The following is a 15,737-nucleotide window of genomic DNA, read 5'->3' on the forward strand; positions in this document are numbered from 1 at the left end:
TCTGGGCTCTCTAGACACAGTAATGCAGCAGGTTAGAGCGGAGCTGCAGAGCCCACAGTACCCAGTCAGAGGAGTGAGGCAACAGAGCCAACTCTCTGAGGTTACGGAGCAGTGGGAGGGTTAGACAGACACTATTAACATATGCAGTAGCACGTGCATGCACACTACACATTATCATACAGAGTGGGGGCATGTAAACTGTAGAGTTGGTTTCATGTGTCTCTGCTGCTTTACCAGAATCGTTTGAAGATGTTTTTGAAGAAGAAGAAGAACCAAGAAGGTTTTGCAAAGCCTGCTTTGTTGCTCTCCACCCTGCTGATTTAATGGTACTTTAGAGAGTGTTATTGTGTAACACCTGTCTTTGTCTGTGTCCACACCTGCTCACTAAGCATAGGCCTACACAGCACCAGAGCCCAGGCCAGTGAAGCTATTTGTTGACGTTTGCGAGCGGTGGTGTCCTGAGGTTGTGCCAGGGTGTGTGTTGTGAGGAGCTGGAGGAGGAGGAAGTGCGTTAGACTGAGGAAGTAGGTCAGCACAACCTTTCTCCAGCATCTCATGCAGACCCAGCAGCCGAGCGAGCAACGCTCCCTGAAGCACCGCAGCTGCCACTGTATTGATCAGGTTCCTTTGGTGTCTGGAGACGACGCTGGAAAGCCTTTTCCCCTCATCAGAGCCACTGGGTTCTCAAGCGGTGGTTGTACTGGTGATAGAATTTATCTGAGGTGCTTTGATGGTGGATGAAAAAGGTCTTGGCAGCAGTGAAAGGTCATCGGAGAAATGAGCTGGCTTCTGTAATGTTTGCTTGACTGATGTTGCATACATTTCTTAGTCGTCAGATGGAACAGGCCTCTTTGCAACGAATGCACACCAGCAAAAGATGACTTCCGGGAAACCAAGGGCAATTTTTATTAAACGTTTATTTGAACACATTAAAAAATGGTGTGTCGTAAGAAAACGCTATAATATTGAATTTTCAGACTTTAAAAAATGTGCACTGTGCAAGTAACCCTGTAATTACACAACTGGAATGAGTATCGCCATCTTAATTAGCACCTTGTGGAATCCTTACTGCCAAGCTTTCCAGTGCTCATTTGTTGTGGAGAACATTGATACTCTACTCCATAGAGAAATCTAAAAGTGGGTCTGAGTTAACTTGGGTTGATTGGGGTCATAACTGCTCTAGAAACTGGCTCTTCGGAAAGATAAAAACACTTTTTTTTAAGACTGAAGCAGATCTGCTGCTGACTGGTGAACAGAAAGAAAGAGAGAGCTGGAGAGAGAGAGAGAGAGAGGGAGGGAGGGAGGGGGAGAGGGAGGCAAAAACAGCCCCTAGTTCCCTGGACTCTCAGTTTCAAATCTTCTCTTTGGATGCTGTTCAGAGCTGCTGCTGGTTGCAACCAAACGGTCGGTTCGGGGCTTTCAGTCCAAACCATTTGGTGTTACAGGCCCTTCTGCTCAGCACTCCATCCAGCTGGCAGGGGAGAGGATGCTGCATGTGGTCCAGTTAACGCACCGGCCGGCCCTCTCTGCTGCTGCTGGCGGCTGGCCGCTGTGTCGTGGGCTGGCATCAGGCCCTGAAACCTTATGCCCCACGTCCCAATTAAAAGCAAAACTGTTGTTGTTGGGTGCTTGATTGGGACACGCAAACTTCCCACTGCCGTGGTGCCAGTTATAATGGAGGCGGCATTGGTGGCACTGTTGGGTGGCTGTGTTATCTGTGCTGATGGTACAGTTGGTTGATCCTTTTTGACTTTGAAAACACAGCAGAGACAGATTTTATTTTTTTGATACATTTGAATTGTAGATATGGGGAGCAGAGGACTGAGTTAATGTTGGAGCAGTGAAAATGTGGTTAGCTGTGTGTGTGCTTGTTGTGTTTGTGTTGGTCTGAGTATTTTAATTTGGCCTGTCTGTATAACTGTGTATCTGTGTCTCCACCCCCCTCTCTGAGTCTGTATATGCATGTGTGTGTAGTGTACAGTATGTGCTCATATGTCATGGTGCTGTGAATTTGGGAGTGGAGTGTTCTATCACAGTCACAGAGTTGCTCCACTGGCTCAGGCTCCCCAATCTGGTGTTTCTCTCTTGCTAACTCTCTCTCTCTCTCTAACTCTCTCTCTCTTGCTAACTCTCTCTCTCTCTTCTCTCTCTCGCTGTCACTTGCAGGTGGCATACCTACAGTACAGTAGCTTCAGAACTAGAGGAAAGGACAGGGATTAGTGCCATGTACACTCTGTGTCTCACAAACAGGACAGTGGAAACAATGTGTTGTGCTAAGAGATCTAGGGGAGGAAGCATAAAAAAACACTTTCTCAGGGGAAAAAAACAAGACTGTGGCCATTCTTCAACTTCTGCCAAATGAAGCCTTGCTAATTATTAATTATAAGTGGCCAACAGTTTGCCTAAAGGGCATGGCATGATGGCTCAGAATATGCTTCCCCGGGAGAGTGAGCACAGTGTGCTTTTTAACAAAAAGCTCCCCAACTGTTAACCCCCTTTACCCCATCAGCCAAGTCACGCTACTTTATTAGTTCCTGAAAATGTACCCTGATTATGCCCCATTTTTTTATTTCATTATCTGCCGCCGTTTGTGTGGCTGGTGATAAGAGGAGCCTGTGTGTGTGTGTGTGTGTGTGTGTGTGTGTGTGTGTGTGTGTGTGTGTGTGTGTGTGTGTGTGTGTGTGTTTGTGTGCTGGGGGGAGATAGCGGTGAAGCGCGGATGATAAAAACGGTCGTCTGAATTCTAATTGTACTCTTAATCTCAGCCTCTGGTGTCTTTCCACTTTCCATGCGCTCTGTTCTCCTCAAGAGAACACAAACCTGGAGGAGTCCAGCCAAAAAAGAAATGTATCAGCGGCATGGCACCTTTTGTGTCTGTGTGTGTGTGTGTGAGGGGTCTCCTTTAGCCCAGCAGTCATCGCTAAAAGTAATGGCCACAGTTAACGTAGGTGTCATGTGTAATACATTGTGCTATACATCATGTGATGAGGTCATTTAGGTGCTCGGGAAATAATCCAATGGAGTGTACAGCTCACAGGATCAGCATGCTGCACGGTGGAATCTTTCTAATTCCCTTTGACACCAACGTTTGCTGCTGTCTGTAGAGTTTTAAGGGATTGCCTCATGTTTTTGATTCAGTCATTTGTTCATTTGTGAAGATGCCAATTTCTACTGCGGACATCTTAGGTTTTGTTTTGAAATACTTTCACAAGTCTCCTACAACTTGCTCTACTGTGTCCAATTCAGCCAGCCAAGAATCTTTGAAATGTTTTGGAGTCGTGTAGTTAACAATGCAGTACAGTGACACAGTGCATTCAACACGAGTGGTACCCATAAGGCCATAAGGCTCTGAGGCCTTGAGAAGAAGAATCTATAAAGGTCTTAAAGGTCTCCCAGGAGTGAGCGTGAACGGATATGATGGAACTTAGTGAAAGGAAGTCATATAACTAGGAACCGACATTTCCAAGAAGGATATTTTCCTCTAAAAGGATGCAATGTTAGCATCTTCGTATGATTCTAATTAGAGCCATATAGCGAATTTTTATTCTAATGTGACAAAGTAAACCATCCTTTGGTTCATTTAGATTACTTTGTGCACTGTTGGCAGAGTTATTACCCTGCTCCAATATAAGGGATCTGTAGTTTGTATTTATCACATGCAGCAAAAGAGGTTTGCTCTAATGGCTTTTCTGCTTCGTTAAATGTTTTAATCAATTATTGATCGCCTTGTTTCTTTGTAACCCTGGAGTTGAAGCAGTTCTAAATACAGTCTGGTTTAGGTGATTGTGGTGACCAGAATACTTGGTCATCAACTCCTGGATCATTAAACAGTTGCTAATATGCAGAAGCTTGTCGTATTGCAGGTAGAGGACAGGAAAGGCTTGGCGAACCCCCCCCACACACACACACACACACATTTTTCTCCACCTCTCTGCTCGGTATTTACTCAGAGGGGTTTATAACGTGAGAGACTTCTATATCTGTCATTATGGGGTTTCTTCGTCTTCGCCCCGAGTTATTATTACACCATGACTTTGGTCAACTCTTGAGGGTGCCGTAATTCAGTGCTGGCTGGCGTCCTTGAGATCTCGGGGGGAGAGAGTCCGGTCGCAGCTGCTGCAGCGTCACCGAGGAACACTCCGGAGTGCACTGAGCGGAAACGGCACAATTTCACACCGGTTGGCTCCCAGCGAGCGGACGGAGGCAGCGGCGGGTTACGGAGATTGCCGGGAGTGGAGGAGGAAGAGGAAGAGGAGGAGGAATTGTGTGGATTGCTCTGCGGTGCTGATCCCGCCAGCAGGCCAGAGATTTGTTATCAGAGGCTGCGGAGGGGAGAGCCGCGTGCTGCGCACAGGGCAGCACTGTCCTCCGCCGTCCAAATAAAAAAGAGGAGAGAGAGAAAAAAGAAATAAAAAAAACAAGTCCTCTCCCTCCTCCACTGAGATGGGCTCGTGCCAGTCCATGAGAGGTGGGGAAAAAAGGACGTTTCCCTTATGCCAGTGAAAAGCCAGGCATCCATCCATGGCGTGTGCTTGTGTTCTTGTGTTTTGCTGATGTAGGCACGGCCAGAGCCTGGCAGAGGGTGAGGGGGCAGGGCCGGATCCTGTTTGTTGTCACCTATGGAGGTGGGTGTTGGCACTGGTGGTGTTGGAGAAAGGTGGTGTGAGCATACACCACCACAACCCCCACCCTCAACCCGCCCATCATCCCAACCCCTACCACCCCCACAGATCCTACACACACACACACACTCTCCTTCGCTCCACTCCCCCTCCTCCTCCTCCTCCTCCTCCTCCTCCTCCTCCACCACCTCCTCCTCCCTCCAGGCCGGTTGGCTCCGTTTCTGTGGCTCCACATGAAAGGGCGGGCTTGACTGGGGGAGAAGGCAGCTGGCGGCCGAGCACAAAAGCGCCCTTTCTGCCTCCCCCGGTCTCCCTTTCAGCTGGGCCCTTTATGGCCAGGGCTCCGGCCTGTTTGGGAATCAAATCTGTCACGCGGACAATGGGGAAGATGGAATCCGGTTGCTGTGGTTTTGGCGCCGAGAAATGCAAAAACTCCGGTCAAAGGAGTGGCGTGAGGGGAGAGACGGATTCAGAGCCCACTGGAGAAATGTTCCCAGCATGCACCTGCCTTCCAGCCCTGCTTCTTTGTGTTTTCTTTATCCACCTTATAATACACCGTCTGATTGATTTTCTTTGTTCAGCCTTGAGCAATTGTTTCATGCCTAGTTGGACATCAATTACAGCATGCTTATTGATCTGCTAGCATTTCTTGTGAGTTAATGTAAGGTGCATTTTGGTTTGTTTTGCAAGTAAATGTAGTAAGTGTTTTACTCTTTCATGTTTTCATGTTTTCAAAAGCAAAGACAGATGTCCACAACCTCAACTCCTAGTTTTCATAGTGCACCATCTCAAATGCATGATAGCAGTGTTGTGGTGGAGGACTCTCCCAATGCATCACACAATTGACATCAGGACATTTTAAGGTATGATCACATGCATATATCAACTCCTCATGCACAGTGCTCCGAATATGAAAAGGCCTACGTGAAGAATCTCAGGACCATCGCTACCGCTCCATGTTATCCTAGAATTCATTAAGTTCCTTCAAGCGAAATGAGATTCCTCCGACCAAATCGCTCTCTCAGAATAAGCCACAGCCTGACCCTCTCCTCTTGACAACCATCATTACCACAGGCAGGCATCCATCTTCACCAGGCACAGCCAGACAGGCCAGCAGGCCGGCAGGAAGAGAGTGACAAGTCAAAACACTACAACTCCACACAGGGGCTTTATTTCCTCAGCTTTCCATTTCAGGTGCTCGTTTCATGGTTGGATCTTAACGGCTCAATTTGTTTGGCTTTTTATTTGTACTGTTTTATTTGTGCACAGTGAGATGGAGTATTGTTGAAGGCACAGGATGTTGCAGTGCATGTGTGTGTGTCTCTGTGTGTGTGGGTGGGTGGGTGGGGGATGTGTAAATGTTAGGCTGTTATTCAGTCACTGAGCCTAATTGTGGGCTTTGGTGTGACAAGTCACTTGTTTAAGTGTGGGAAGCTTTGGTGATTTAGCAGAGCATACACACATGTATCTCACAGATTGATTCACAGATCAATTGCGAGTGAGTAGTGTGTGTGTGTACGTGTGTGTGTGTGTATTTTTGTGGGAGCATGTATGTTTGCAGTTCAGGTGAAGATGCCATGAGGGGTGTGTGTGTGTGTGTGTGTGTGTGTGTGTGTGTGTGTGTGTGTGTGTTGTTAATGTTGGCTCTTTTCTATGTGTCCATATTCCAATTACCCACTCTTTGCAGCTCCAGCTTTCACAACTCCAACCTCCACCTTATTCTCTCATTCAGACTGTGACTTTCCGCAGCCTTTCTGGGTCCTTCCCACCTGTCACACTCATTAGACTGCTCCACTTTGAGGAGAGAAATGTCACACATCAGGTGCATAGTTCCTGACCTTCAGTATCTGCAGGTGGCTACCTTTCTCTTTTTTTTGCCTCAGCAGCCTGTGAAGACTAGACTATTATGCGAGGTGGGTTAATCAACCGAACGAAAGGGAGATTTTTTATTTCTCATCCCTCACATAGTCATGTAGCTCTGTTATGCCTGGGTCTTTTCTTTATGTGAATTGAAGTGTAACGCTGCTCTTAATTCAGCTTGGTGTCATTGGTGTTGAGACTGGCTTACAGTCAGCGGTGACTTCACATGGTTTTTCTAAAGGTTTCAGAGGACGGTTAATGTACCAGAGGGATCATCTCAGTAATGAATAGTGCGGCGCTATGTCCATCAGCGGGGAGCTGGCAGGACAGTGGGGCTTGGCGAAATTCAACACGGCATGAAATGCAATCACCTGTCTTCTGTTCTCACCTTTAAAGCAATGTTCTGTGCAACAGTGCACCATTCAGTAGCCTAGTTCGTAACACTAAACCCCTCAGTAGGCTGACGTAGACTTTTGAATTATTGAGTCAGTGGAGTCAATGAATTATTGAGACCAATGGGGTTGCATTTTAATCTGTTTGGAAGATTAGTATTGTGTGAAATTGACGTTGTGACGGGCAGACAGAGGACCGGTGAACACCCAAAGCTTGAAGACACAAGCGAGCGACAGGGACAGGGAGTGTTACAAATCGATGATGTGACAGACAGAAGAGATAAAGTCAGCGACTGCAGAAGCGCTAGTGCTTTGTCGGCTGCTCCAACTCAACTGGAGAGGCATTACATCAGTCTGTCACAAATCTGAGCTCTGTCTCGTCTTTCTGTGGTCCAGCGAGGCTAATTTACTGAGGGCTAGCAGCGGTCGAGCAAGCACACTGTGGCGTCCAGCTGAGTTGTCTCCTCTGTAGCTGCCTAGTGGGCCTTTTGGGACTCCTCTGGTCTCGGCGCTATGCATTACGCAGCCTGTAGTGTCCCGAGATGGCCAAGGGTAGCGTCTCCCCCCTGTCAGCGAGTTTAGAGCAGCTTACTGCAGCACCGGGCCAGTGTGGAGACGGGTAGAGATGGGCAGTGAGGGGTCGGCCGGGAGGTGGGGGGTGGGGGGTCAGCTGGTGGCTATTTGTTCTGTGGTTGCCAGGTCTGTGGGAGTTTCTGGGGAGAGATTAGTGGGTTATAAGCCCGTCCCACAGGATGGCTGATGTCAGTGCCAGGTTCTTGCAGAGGTTCAAGGGGTCTCCTCTGACTCGCGGGGGGCCAAGAGAGGGGTTAGTGCACCCGTCAAAACCCTCTCCTCCTCCCCCTGCCCCAGGAGGTTTCTTATAGCAAACTCTGGTTACCTGTTATCTTTTCAGTCTTTTTATTTTTCTTTGTACTTTAGACCATTTGTCCTCTCTCTCTCTCTCTCTCTCTCTCTGTCTCTTTCTCTCCCTCTCTTTCCCTGCTTCCTGCTTCAATTTTCTTTGGTGCCTGGCAGCAGCATTGTGTTGCATCTCTCATCCATCTGTTTCTCAGACCCCCCCCCACCTTCCCTTCACACACACTCCGCCCTTTCCCTTCGCCATGCTTCAGCTGTCACACCCAGTACCACATGGCGCTGGATCACAACAGTAAACAGGACACTAATAACATTGCACCTTTCCTGTTGCAGTCAACCCCTAGCCAAGGTTACTCCACCTTTTTGGACTGCACCAACATAAACTGGGAGGGGAGCATAGAATAAGAGAGTACCAACCAACCAACCAACCCGTCTGGGCATTTTCTTTACATGGCACGTTTCTTGTTGGGACATAAGTGGACCATCTGGCTGTGGCCGCTCCGTAACCCTGTTGTTTGAGAGGGGGAATGAGAGCGGGGCTCGGAGCTGTGTGCTAAGTGCTGCTGCTCGGAGTGTTGGGGCTGGTTCAGCACGCCCAGCGTGTGGAGGGATGAGTGCTCGGAGTGTTGGGGCTGGTTCAGCATGCCCAGCGTGTGGAGGGATGAGTGCTCGGAGTGTTGGGGCTGGTTCAGCATGCCCAGCGTGTGGAGGGATGAGTGGATTAGGCTCGCCTCTCGTTTTGGGCTAAGCAGATTTCAGATCCTACTAATCTACCTTTTTACAAGGAAAAAAAACCCTCTCCCGTGTCTGCACTTTGCACCGCAGGAAGTGCAACTGACTGATTGGATTGTGTTTTGGGTTAGATCTTCCTACTAGTGGAAGGAAACTCCTCTTGTCTCCCCCCCTGTCTCCTCTCTCCTCTCCCTCTCTTGCCTTATTTCTGTCTATCTCCTCTCGTCTTCTTCTCTCTCCTGCCAAGTCCTCATCTCCTGCTCTCCCTCTTTCCCTCTCTGTGCATTATTTGTGAGAGTGTTATGTAATGGGATGGCTCAGGAAATAGCTGGCAGAGTAACCCCCCTCGCTCAGCGTGACGCCGGGTGGGGACGGACAGAGAGGGACTGGGAGGACAGACGAACGGGCAAGTGGACGGGCAAGTGGAGTGTTTGTTTTTTTCTCTTACGCTCAGCACCGTCCTACAGCTCCGCGTCGTAATGCAGAACCATGACCCTCTCTGTCTGTGTTGCTGTCTGTCGTAATGCAGAACCATGACCCTCTCTGCCTGTGTTGCTGTCTGTCGTAATGCAGAGCCATGACCCTCTCTGCCTGTGTTGCTGTCTGTCGTAATGCAGAGCCATGACCCTCTCTGTCTGTGTTGCTGTCTGTCGTAATGCAGAGCCATGACCCTCTCTGTCTGTGTTGCTGTCTGTCGTAATGCAGAGCCATGACCCTCTCTGCCTGTGTTGCTGTCTGTCGTAATGCAGAGCCATGACCCTCTCTGCCTGTGTTGCTGTCTGTCGTAATGCAGAGCCATGACCCTCTCTGCCTGTGTTGCTGTCTGTCGTAATGCAGAGCCAGGACCCTCTCTGCTTGTGTTGCTGTCTGTCGTAATGCAGAGCCATGACCCTCTCTGCCTGTGTTGCTGTCTGTCGTTGTCTGCTGGATATTTATCAGTGAACTCAGACGTCACACATAATGCCAAAGAAAGAGTGGCAGCTCCTTCAAATGTTCATTGTTGCTGAGTTTGAGTGTACGTGTGTGCACTTATGGAGGTGTTGTTGCATCAGAGTAGGCTATGTTGTGTTTAGACCAGGAAGTGAAGGCCAGGATTGGTATTGCATAGAGGTAACCTCTCCCCAAAGCACCTGGAGCAGAGATGAGGTAATGTGTTGCTTCATTTCAGGCGGTGCTTTGACTGCCCCGTCTCCCTTTTTTTATGTCTCTCATCCCTTTCTCTCATGAAGTTGCTAATTAAAAGTGGCTGGATCCAATCTACCTTTGTAGTCGGATCACTTCAAAGAGACCTTCAGAGAGAAGGAGAGGAAGTGCAGTCGAGCACGTCAAGCAGCTCTATGGATGGGGGGCAGAGAGGGGATGGGGGGCATTTCATGGGGGGCAGAGAGAGGGATGGGGGGCTGTAATGAGATGTTTGGCCGGCACGTCTCCTAGACACTACAGTTTCTCTCCTCCCTACCACCCAGTGTGTCTTTTTAAGAGGGGCCTATTATGCCATCCTTATGGAAGCCCTCACAGAGGGCACTACAGTCAGAGAGTGGGGACCAGAGGGCAGCCATAATGCAACAATAAACATGAGTAATTTGAATAAAGTAAGTGAGGAGTGCAGAGAAAGAGAGTGAGAGCGATGAGGAGGGAGCTCAAAGCTAGCATATAGATAGCAAATCATAGGATTAGCATAGCATTACTTTGGCCCATTTCCAGGAACTTTCTTAGCTGTTCGTGGAAATGTATGCAATTGATAATGTAGGCTGGTGCACACACTGTGTACTTTTGCGTGAGTGTACCAAGGCATTTGGGATTTGTTCAAAATGAGGAGGTAGTGACTAGATAGAGGCGGAGATTGAACAAGTATCCTTTTGAGAATGTTTATTCTGATCTGATATAACGTGCCAAAGCAACTGTTGAAAAATTCACTGCCAAGCCGAAAACTCAATTACATCCCCAATATGTCTCCTATATCCTGACCCTCTCAGACCTTAGACCGCTGATTTTAATGATGCACGCTCGGCAGAAACAGAAGCTGGCTTGGGTCAGCCCTCTTGTTCAGTAAACACACACAGACATGCTTTTCGTCAGGCTTCTTACTGTCATTGTTCCACCAAAATAGCACTCAGGGGCCATTTGGGTCTTCTTACATAAAGAAGCCAACTCCCTTCTCTTAGCTGCAGATCAGCAGAAAGATGGCAAAGTGGAATCCATGCTTTTTTTTAATCTACTATCACTGACACTTAACACTAGCTTGCTATAGTGAAACAGGCCTACTCTTTCAGTGGAATTCAAAATGAGTTGGATGATCTCTAGGGACACATTCTGATTATAGACTTGCAATTTCATTATCAGCGTATAGCTTGGTGGTACATTCATAACAGTTGAAAGGTCTTTCAGGCAGGCAAGAATAGTCTTGTATCACTTTCAAGTGAAATGTATTTACACAACTCATGCACAGCGTACGTAACTGTATTTGGCCCTCTTGACAGTGACTTCATCTTCCTAGTACCATCCTCATGCTCTATTTGACAAGACCTTATTACTGCATTCACTTGTGGTACACTGACTGCCATGCTTGATGACCCATACATATTGTTGATTACTACATGCTGGCCTGGTTAAAATAGTAGCGGCATAGTAATAATGGAGTTTTCAAGCAGTATCCAATTACCATATAACTTGTTGGAGTCCATGAGGGGTCTCTATAAATATCTAAGCAGCATCTCAAAGAGTTGCGTTAACGAGGAGATTCTTGACAACAGCGCTCATCAGGAGTGCTCAGCGCCGTGGGATCTGGCATCCATTTTAAAACTTAGTGAGAGTGGAAGGGCTTATGTAACGTCAATGTAGACATGTGTGCTAAGGCTCATCTCATTCATGCTATTGATCCATTTCCTTAGCTCCGAGTCTTTGGAATCAATGGGATGCGAGCGCTGCGGGGAGAGTCAGAGGAGGTAGGGTTGTGCTGGGGTGGGGTGGGGTGGGGTTGTGCTGGGTGGATGTGGTAGAGCCCCCTCTAGTGGTTGAGCGACAGGTAGACTTGAAGGCTCTCAGTGGCTATGACCCCTTGTGTTGCTAAGTGAGACAGTGAGAGTGTCCTCCTCTTCCTCCTCAGCTGTCTACAAAGACCCAAATAATCCCAGCTGACACACTGTGTAAAGGATCCTGTCTGCACCATTTGCATCATAACCAGAGAGGGGGAAAAAGCGGTGGAGCAGCCATCTAAACACATTGCTCATGAATATAATGTTGCTTGGACAACCTAAGTGGGGTATGATGAGTACACTTTTTAAAATCCTCTCTTTGTTTTCTTTGAAACAGTGGGTCGCCTACTCATCGAGTTCAGCTCCATGATGACGTTTGAGCGCGTGCAGAGGGAAAACCCCAACGTGACAGAGGGGGGCAAGTACACACCGCCAGACTGCCGGGCCAAGCAGAAGGTGGCCATCATCATCCCCTTCCGCCACCGCGAGCACCACCTCAAGTACTGGCTCCACTACCTGCACCCCATCCTGCGCCGCCAGAAGATCGACTACGGCATCTACATCATCAACCAGGTCAGTGAGTGTGCGAGAGCAGACAGCCCTGTTTTTCTCTTCTCTCTTCTCTTCTCTTCTCTTCTCTTCTCTTCTCTTCTCTTCTCGTCTCGTCTCGTCTCTCATCTCCTCTCCAGTCCTCTCCTCTCGCCCCTACCTCTCTCTCTGCGAGAGTGCTCTGGCTGACTGTACCACTCATGATTTGTCCAGACAGTTCAAGGCCAAAAAGTTCACACGGTTTTATTATGCAGTTCTCTCCCATTTTTTTTTCCGTCCGTCTTCCATCATGGTGAAAAATGGCGTGCTTTTAACGCTTTTAGTGGTCTGTTCTTTGCCGGGCTTTTGAGTGGCAGCTCTTTCATAGAGCTGTAGTGAGAACAGAGTGGATGAACAGAGTCGACTCCATGTGAAGGTAAACTGGACCCGCCAGCTTTTCACACCTCTTTGCTTCGTGTTCACTGTGAGAGCGAAAGAGTGAATGGATGTGCGGCTTTTCTCACTAGATAGAAAGAAAGTGGTGGTTCTGGTGGTTGCTGGCTAGGTGAACTATCTCACATATTTGACTCCATTTGTTGTGAGTATTGCACTGAGGTGTCAGAGTATACTAGACACAAGAAAACTAAAGTTTGCTAAAGTTGTTCAGTTATGTGTCTGTGTGTTTGAGAGAAGTGGTCATTTGAGTACATGGGGACATCCAGATACAGCCCATTGCTTACCCACATGGCTGACTGAGGTACATATATCCACAGACATCATTATGAGAGAGAGTGAGTCAGGGAGAAGGGAAGAGGGAGAGAGAGAAAAAAAGGGAGAGAGAAATGGAGGAAGATAGGAAAAGGGAGACTCCCACTCAATCATTAGCATTGAAATTCCCAAGTCTAAGCCTGATTTTCTGCATGCGTAGCAAGTGATGGCTTTCTCTCCTCATCACTCTCACACTCACTCTCTCGCCCTTTCTCTCTTTTTTGTCTTGATCATTAGTTTTCCCCTACCCTGGTAAAAGCTATGCCATTAAGGCTTCTTTCAGACTCCATGGTCCACGGACCAGGACAAAAGAAAATGCCCTTTCCTCTCGGCCTTGTGTTTGTAGTCCTTTAACGGAGTGTTTCTGCATATGCCAGGAAAGAGAATGTGGAATGTGGAATGTGCACGCTCTTGTTTGTGCTGTCAGCGGCAGCTGTTGCAGAACGGGAGCCGCGCTGAATATTCAGTTGGCGTTATGGGCACACTGCTCGGCTCAGATGTGAGTGTATTATCAGCAGTGACAAAGCAAAGAACCCCGCCGTGCGGTTCTCTAGCTTTCACGCTCGAGTCGCTTTAGGACAATGTTGTGTTTTGATTCCTTTTCTGTTTTAATTAAAGCCGTTTGACTAATTTGCTCGGAAATGCTCTTCCAGGTTTCTGCAATCTTTCTGCCTCTGTGTTGTACAGAATTTTTTTTTTCTAGCGTTTTCTCAGTTACAGCATTCAGTGAGGTTCGGGGACTAAAAGAAACAAACTCCCAAGCACACCACCCTAGAAACAACCCATTTTCATTACCCAGATGGCACAGAGCATACATTATTGAACAGAAATACAGTATGCCCCTGCTTGTAGTCTTTTGGCCTGGAGGACTAGGTGGTACTGTAGCTCAAGGTGAGTGGATCTGGATCTGAGAAGCTCCATAGCGACCCTACAACCCTGAACACATCTCAAACCTGAATACATCTCCATATCTCCATTCCCCTTCTCCCCTGCTTGCTTGAATGAAGTCTGCGTCAGGCTCATTGGAGTGTTAAATGATTTCTAGCCTTGTTACTCTAAATGGAGTCAGTGGTGGTGGTGGTAGATGGGGGTTGTTTCTCAGCGTGTGATCGTTTTCCTTGCTCTTGGCTGGGGATCAGGGGGGAAGCTCCTCGGGAGCCCCCCCCCGACCGTCAGTATTGAGCTGCTCTAGCATGCTAGCTTGAGCCAGGCTTGAATAGGGTGCTACCAGGCTCTCCTCCAGGCTTAGTACAGCTGGGAAAATATATATTGAGCACGTCAACATTTTTTTTCAGTAAGTATACTTCCAGTGAGGCTATTTGCATGAAATTTTCACCAGACATTAGTATTAACTTAGATAATTCACACATATAAAAAATCCAAACATTAATGTTCATAAGTAGAGTTATGAGTAAAAAAGTGGAATGCCACAGGAAAAAAGTATTGAACACGCCTACTGAAATTTCCTAAATACTTTGTGGAAAACCCTTTATTTGTAATGAGAGCTTCAAGGCATTTCCTCTATGACGAAACTAATCAGTCGCAGTATTCAGGTGTGATTTTGGCCCATTCTTTTAAACAGATAGTCTTTTAATATTGAAGATTCCAGGGGTCCCTCTTGTAAATCCTGATCTTTAGGTAACTTCCAAAACTGGATTTAAGTCAGGGCCTGAATTTCCTTTCTCTGAAACCAGTTGAGAGTTTCCTTTGCTGAATGCTTTGGATCATTGTCCTGCTGGAAGGTCTAGCCATGTCTCATCCTCATTGTTCTGGTGGATGGCAAGATTCTCCCAGAAATCAGAGTTTGTGAGGGAAACTTAGGTTTAGTTTCAACTGCGGGTAACTGAATAAAGCTGCAACTCCTCAGACTGTATCTTATGTCCGTCTACTCTGTTGCGCACAACCTGCTGCAGCAGAAATGAAAGGCGTTAGCCCCGAAGGTTTTAATAACTTATTATGATGACCTGTCTGGAACTGAAGCACGAATGGTTAGCATATTTCTAGGTAATAATACAAAACCCAAGCTAAAGTAATGCAAATATAATACTAAAACACAACTTAGAACTAGGCCTACTTATGTACTTGTCCCACTAACGAGTTTGTTAATTTGTTTCCCGACCAAAGTAGCGATAAAGTGCAAACACACCAGCACAAGGCGGCTCTAGATAGGGCTGAGCTCCGGCTCTGTTAAGGTTAAATGGCGGATCATTCACGAGAGGATTTTGAGATGCACAGATTCCCAAATGAACGCATATCCACAGATTTTGTTAGAGTGGTGAAATACATTCACACCGCTAACATTATATTGAGGAAAAAGTATAGCCAACCAAGCTCAAGTAGCTCAGTGTAGCAGGACGGACCTTAGGTAGGCCTAAATTAGGACTTAATATAAATAATATAAATAAAAATATCGGCGCAAATTATCGGCCAGAATTCTGTTATCGGACCGATAATAATATTTTCATTTTTTCACTTATCGGCTAATAATATCCCTACTAATAATATATCGGCCGCCGATATATCGTGCATCCCTAATTCTCTTAGTATTTCATAGGCTTGTCCAAATGTTGTGTAGCAAACTTTCAATGAGCTTCGACATGTTTTTCTTCAGTAATAGAGTCATGTGGGGTGAGCGTGCATAGAGGCCATGGCGGTGGAGTGCATTACCTATGATTTTCTCTGTAACAATTGAACCTGCTGCCTCCAAGTCTTTCTGGAGTGGTCCTTGGCTCTTAGGCTACACTTCTGACTATCCTTCTGACTTCCTGGTCAGAAATCTTGTGAGGAGATCCTGTGCATGGCCGATTGATGATGCAGTGATGTTCCTTCCACTTGCAGATAATGGCTCCAATACTGCTTACTGGATGATTCTGAAGTTGTGAAATGCATCTGTTACCAGTTCCATTGATATGTTTTGCAACAATAATGTTGCAAAGGTCTTGGAAGAGCTCTTTGCTTTTACCCATCATGACATGTTTCTTGTG

General features: G+C 47.1%; 1 protein-coding gene across 1 annotated transcript in view; it reads left to right on the top strand.

Moving 5' to 3' along the window:
- Positions 1 to 15,737, top strand: part of b4galt2 (UDP-Gal:betaGlcNAc beta 1,4- galactosyltransferase, polypeptide 2) — a 79,613-nt gene that overhangs the window by 19,742 nt on the left and 44,134 nt on the right. Inside the window, exon 3 of the mRNA XM_048249152.1 lies at positions 11,795 to 12,030. Coding sequence (XP_048105109.1) covers positions 11,795 to 12,030 — 236 coding nt within the window. The remainder of the gene's footprint in view (positions 1 to 11,794; positions 12,031 to 15,737) is intronic.

This window comes from Alosa alosa, chromosome 1, assembly GCF_017589495.1.
Source record: "Alosa alosa isolate M-15738 ecotype Scorff River chromosome 1, AALO_Geno_1.1, whole genome shotgun sequence".
Lineage (NCBI taxonomy): Eukaryota > Metazoa > Chordata > Actinopteri > Clupeiformes > Clupeidae > Alosa > Alosa alosa.